The sequence below is a fragment of the Prionailurus bengalensis genome, chromosome B3 (genome assembly GCF_016509475.1).
Source record: "Prionailurus bengalensis isolate Pbe53 chromosome B3, Fcat_Pben_1.1_paternal_pri, whole genome shotgun sequence".
Lineage (NCBI taxonomy): Eukaryota > Metazoa > Chordata > Mammalia > Carnivora > Felidae > Prionailurus > Prionailurus bengalensis.
The window spans coordinates 70,587,180-70,593,626 of record NC_057355.1 but is presented as its reverse complement, the minus strand read 5'-3'; the positions used below and the strand labels follow the sequence as shown (position 1 = coordinate 70,593,626).

The 6,447-nt window shown below is 41.6% G+C and overlaps 1 protein-coding gene across 1 annotated transcript; it reads left to right on the top strand.

The window, feature by feature from the left end:
• Window positions 1–1,320: 1,320 nt before the first annotated feature.
• On the top strand, window positions 1,321–2,259 carry LOC122468042 (olfactory receptor 4K3-like). Its single transcript, XM_043554527.1, has one exon. It carries the CDS (start codon window positions 1,321–1,323, stop codon window positions 2,257–2,259), a length of 939 nt encoding a protein of 312 aa, XP_043410462.1.
• Window positions 2,260–6,447: the final 4,188 nt, after the last annotated feature.

Sequence of the window (6,447 nt, the reverse complement as noted above, 5' to 3'; positions counted from 1 at the left end):
CTGTATACTGTTTTCAAGCCCAGCGATTAATTTTATGACTATTATTCTAAATTCACTTTCTGTTATATTATTTAAATCCTTTTTGATCAGCTCATTAGCTGTTGTTATTTCCTGGAGATTCTTCTGAGGGGAATTCTTCCGCTTGGTCATTTTGGATAGTCCCTGGCGTGGTGAGGACCTGCAGGGCACTTCCTCTGTGCTGTGGTGTATAACTGGAGTTGGTGGGCGGGGCCGCAGTCAGACCTGATGTCTGCCCCCAGCCCACCGCTAGGGCCACAGTCAGACTGGTGTGTGCCTTCTCTTCCCCTCTCCTAGGGGTGGGATTCACTGTGGGGTGGCGTGGCCCGTCTGGGCTACTTGTACACTGCCCGGCTTGTGATGCTGGGGATCTGGCGTATTAGCTGGGGTGGGTAGGCAAGGTGCTCGGGGGCAGGAGGGGCAGGCTTAGATCGCTTCTCCTTAGGTGATCCACTTCAGGAGGGGCCCTGTGGCAGCGGGAGGGAGTCAGATCCGCTGCTGGAGGTTTGGCTCCGCAGAAGCGCAGAGTTGGGTGTTTGCGCGGAGCGAGCAAGTTCCCTGGCAGGAACCGGTTCCCTTTGGGATTTCGGCTGGGGGATGGGTGGGGGAGATGGCGCCGGCGAGCGCCTTTGTTCCCCGCCAAACTGAGCTCTGTAGTCCGGGGGCTCAGCAGCTCTCCCTCCCTTTGTCCTCCAGCCTTCCCGCTTTCCGAGCAGAGCTGCTAACTTATTTCCTCCCAACGCTAAGTCGCTAAGTCGCGCTTGCTGTCGGAACACAGTCCGCCCGGCCCCTCCGCTTTTGCAAGCCAGACTCAGGGGCTTGGCTTGGCCTGCGAGCCGCCCTCCAACCCGGCACCCTCCCACCAGTCCGTGGAGCGCGCACCGCCTCGCCGCCCTTCCTACCCTCTTCAGTGGGCCTCTCGTCTGTGCTTGGCTCCGGCGACTCAGTTCTGCTAATCCTCTGGAGGTTTTCTGGGTTATTTAGGCAGGTGTAGGTGGAATCTAAGTGATCAGCAGGACGCGCAGTGAGCCCAGCGTCCTCCTACGCCGCCGACTTCTAGGTAAGGCTTTTGACCTACCCTTCTATACTTAGCTCTCCTTCTGGGCCATCAGACTGTGCCTACTTATAAATTCACAAAAACTTTATTTTCCATTTTGAGCTTTTGTACAATAGTATGATTTGAATTTTTGACATGAGTACTACTAATCTGCTCTCCAGCACCTGAGCATTAATTACACTTTTCTTTCCATTCTAGAAGTTCTTAGTTCTTCCTTTGGGTCACATGAGAACACAACGTACTAAATGGAGAAAGCTAACCAGTCTGTGGTGTCTGAGTTTATTTTTCGTGGACTTTGTAATTCAAGAGAGCTCCAGAACTTCCTCTTACTGCCATTTTCCATGCTTTACCTGATGACGGTTGTGGGCAACCTCCTTGTCGTGTTCTTATTCATCACTGACCCTCATCTCCACTCCCCGATGTACTTCCTCTTAGCCAATCTCTCATTTGTGGACTTCTGCCTTTCCTCAGTAACTACCCCTAAACTGACCATAGACTTCCTAAAGGATAATAAGACCATCTCCTTTGGTGGCTGCATGAGCCAGATCCTCTGTGTGCATTTTTTTGGAGGGGGTGAGATGGTGCTACTTGTGACAATGGCCTATGACCGTTATGTGGCCATCTGCAAGCCACTCCATTATTCCAGCATCATGGACAGACAAAAGTGCATCTGGCTGGTTTTGATATCATGGGTCATTGGCTTTGTGCATGCCATGAGCCAACTAGCTATGATTTTAGATCTGCCCTTCTGTGGACCCAGAACAATGGACAGTTTTTTCTGTGATATCCCTTTGGTGATCAAATTGGCCTGCATGGATACACATACTCTAGGAATATTGATAAATGCTGACAGTGGGGTCTTGGCAACAACTTGCTTCATCATCCTACTCATCTCCTACACCTATATCCTAGTAACAGTGCGCCTTCACTCTAAGAATGGAGCATCAAAGGCACTGTCTACCTGTACCGCCCACATCACAGTGGTGCTGCTGTTCTTTGGACCCTGCATCTTCATCTATCTGTGGCCACTTAGCATCACTTGGGTAGACAAGTTTCTTGCTGTGTTTTACACAGTAATCACACCTCTCCTGAATCCAGCCATTTACACACTGAGAAATAAAGACATTAGGAATGCCATAAAGAGACTGATAAGTCAGCATATGGATTCAAAGGATAATTTCTAGTTTTCTCATTAAATCAGAAAATGTACCCTTTGCATCCAAATTTGGCCACATTTTTACCTATAAACTGACCTGGAAACATGACCTGTTCATCATACCGATAGCTTTAAGTCTTCCCAGATGTATGGTTTGTGTTTGTTCCATCATGAAAATGTGTTCAAAACTCCAACACTTATATTCTTACCACTTGGAGAGGATAATAATTGAAAATAATAATTGTACAAATATTCCTTTATATTTATTCAAATATTTTCAGATGACATTGATAATGATAAGAGTAATAAATACTACCTTTAGTTTACCAATAATCCCTACACCATGCTAAGCATTTTACCTAGTTTACGTATGTTACAAAACCACTGTGAGTTAATTATCATTATTCTCATTTCTAATAATACATGATTTACTTACTTTAATTCTAACTAAGCTACAGAGGATAATAAAGATATTTGAGTGATCAACATCTACCTAGAAAAAAAAATGAATCAAATTATAATGTTATTGCCCTTGTACTCCACAGCATATCCCTTATAGTTCAAATTTTCAAGTCTTTTTTTTAAATCTTTAACATTTATTCAGTTTTTGAGAGACAGAGAGAGAGCACAAGTGGAGGGGGGTGCAGAGAGAGAGGGGAGACACAGAATCTGAAGCAGGCTCCAGGCTCTCAGTTGTCAGCATGGAGCCCAACGCATAGCTCGAACCCACGAACAGTGAGATCATGACCAGAGCCAAAGTCAGATGCTTAACTGACTGAGCCACCCAGGAGTTGTTTTCAAGTTTTTCAAGTTTTCAAGTCTTTCAAGTTGTTTCAAGTTTTCAAGTCTTAACTATTGATTCAAACATTGAATTTCTCTTCACGTAATTTTTTGCTAAATACAACAGGAAAAGTATCCACAACTTTTTGAAACGTTACTTATTTTCTTATGTGAATAAGTGAATTTCATGATTCTAATTTTACCTGATGTTAAAGAAATAAGAAAGGATTGCTAGTAGACGGGAAGAATGTGTTCCTTTGAAGCAAAAAAAAATTTACAGCGAAGAGAAGAAAGCCAAAATGAGGGGCGCCTGGGTGGCGCAGTCGGTTAAGCGTCCGACTTCAGCCAGGTCACGATCTCGTGGTCCGTGAGTTCGAGCCCCGCGTCGGGCTCTGGGCTGATGGCTCGGAGCCTGGAGCCTGTTTCCGATTCTGTGTCTCCCTCTCTCTCTGCCCCTCGCCCGTTCATGCTCTGTATCTCTCTGTCCCAAAAATAAATAAACGTTGAAAAAAAAATTAAAAAAAAAAAAAGCCAAAATGAAACCATCAATGCATAAAACACAATAATTTTATTCAAAAATCTAAAAACTTCCTAGAAATTAATAAAAAAGAAAAATAATCCAAAGGGGGGACAGTGGGAAAAATTTAGACCAGGTGTTTATTTCTCAAAAGAAATACCACTGGACACTAGACACTCAACCTCATTAGTAATCACAAAATATAACTTTAGATCATAATGACATACATGTTAAAGAAAAACATCTGTCAGTAACAGTTATTGTTGACAATATGTATTGCTGTGTATTAATGGAAATTTTATAGCCTGATGGTGGGTGAAAGTTGACTTAACCATCCTGAAAAACAATCTTGTGTTGCCTTGTAAAACCAAACTTGGGGATACACTGTAAGTCAATGCCTGGCTGCTAAGGGTCCATATACCTATTCTTCCCATGACTAACACAACACCCTCAAGATTCAGCTGGACACATGACCACCCAGCTGCAGCGCAGATTTCCTAGTCTCTGCAGACGGATGTGGCCATATGACTGACTTCTGGCAGCAGAACATGAGAAGCAATTTGTGAAACTTCAGCCATCTCTTTAAAGACATCAGCTCCAGTTTCTCTTTCCTCTGTCCTGGTGGCTGGCACACAACTGGAGCAGATGCTTTGGAGTCAGTAATGAAAGCTACACGTTGAGAGGAGCAGAGCTAATGCTCCCTCCAAGAAACAGAGGGACTCCAGAAGGAGCTGAGGCAACTAAGATGGCATTGGTATGTTCTATCTACCACCACGCCATCGTTCATTTGCATGCTTTTCTTCCTGACCTACTTATATTGCTTTGTGTATTTCAGGTGTTATATATTGCAAATTAAAAAAAATAATGAAGGAAAGGCTTTCTTTTTGGTCTTCTAACAACACCACCACCACCACAAAATTCCACATACCACACAACCTTTCTTTCTACAGGTTTCAGATAGACCATGTTCTTTTGGGCTATATACCTAACCAACTTCTCCTTTCGAGGGAAGCCCTCAACAGAAAGTCCCCAAAATGTATGATATGGCATGCATAAATAGTAAAACATAGAGAAAGAAAATGTGAGCAGTTGGGTGTTTGTGTTAGTAGTCTTAGATTGGGAAAAACAGTCATGTCAATGTCTTATAATCTTTTTGAATGAAACTGCCATTGTAATAGAGCATATATCACAGCACTGGATGATATAGGCCATTTGCTGAATAAAATTATATTGACACATCTTTATAATATTGTGATTTCTAGTTTATTCCCATGAACAAAAGAAGAAAGTCATGACTTCTTGTGTACTATCTGTATACCAAGACCTAAACTGTTAATAATGACATCTCAATCTCTATACCATTAAAATAAAGTGATGATGACAAAATGGAAAATATGCAAATAATTATTGTTATAGTTTTTAATTTCCTAAAAAAGTTTTTAAAAAGAGATAGAAACTATATCAAAGGATGTTTACAGAGTGTTGTTTCCCCAAACTAGATAATCATGGAAGCATTACTCAGATCTCTCTACATACATTCATGGGGACATATCATGGCTCCCAGGATATTTTTTTTAATATTTGTTTACTTATTTGAGACAGAGAGGCAGAGAGAGCACATACATGCACAAAAGCAGGGTAGGGACAGAGAGAGAGAGAGAGAGAGAGAGAGAGAGAGAGAGAGAATCCCAATCAGTCTTTGCACTGTCAGCACAAAGCCTGACACAGGACTTGATCCCAAGACCCGTGAGATCATGACCAGACCTGAAATCAAGATTACACACATAAATGATGCCACCCTCCTGTCCCCATCCTGGGATATGTTTAAGATGCAATTTTATCAGCCCTTACTCAGTGATATGAGGCTTCAGATTTAGTGGCCAGCATTTATTCATAAGTGATTACAAGGATGTATATAATGTCTTCTCACACCTCGGTATCAGAGAAATATAACAACGCTGAATCAGGATTGTGTTCTTGAAAGGCAGTATAATTAGTATTCTAATTTATAGACTACAAAATGAGGTCCTACTGTCCTACTGCCAGTGTTGTGTTCTTGTACTGTTGTGTTCTTGAAAGGCAATATAATTAGTATTCTAATTTATAGACTACAAAATGAGGTCCTACTGTCCAGGAAATCCAAGGATATGGATTTCCTTTAACTCATTAGCAAGTCAATACAATTCACTTCTAAGTGATCCATGTTTCAGAAAGAACTTCAATGGAAAGTAAGAAAACCATTTTTAACTGAACACTACTAAAAAAATACATACATAAGCACATATGGAATGCAGTCTAACAGTGTTTTCAGGGACTTTTATATATACACATATTTTTAAAAGATAAATGAGTCATATGAATGATCCAAGTGTCTATATCAAGATAATTCACCTAAAGAAAGTACAGGAAGAAAATAATAAGAACAAAATTTAATTAAATTAAAAAAATGTTAAATCCAAAGACACAACAAAACCAAAGTTGGTTCTTTCAGAAGACCAACAAAATTGACAATACATTAGCAAGACTGATTAGGAAAGGGAAAGCACAAATAACCAATGCCAGCAATAAAAAAGGAGATATCTCTACAGATGCTGCAGTCTTTCAAAATGTTTTGCCCTGGGGATGCCTGGGTGGCTCAGTTGGTTGAGCGTCCCACTTCGGCTCAGGTCATGATCTCACAGTTAGCAAGTTTGAGCCCCGCATCGGGCTATTGTGCTGAGAGCTCAGAGCCTGGAGCCTGCTTTGGATTCTGTGTCTCCCTCTCTCTGCTTCTCCCCCACTCATGCTCACTCTCTCTCCCTCTCTCTCAGAAATAAAAAGAACCATTAAAAAAACAAATGTTTTATACTGTAAACTTAAAATTTTACATGAAACAGGAAAATTCCTATAAAAAACTGCCTACTAAGGCAAAAACATCTC

Bases quoted from the DNA above. Each gene is read 5' to 3' on its own strand.
- LOC122468042 (XM_043554527.1), top strand. From the start codon at position 1,321: ATGGAGAAAGCTAACCAGTCTGTGGTGTCTGAGTTTATTTTTCGTGGA.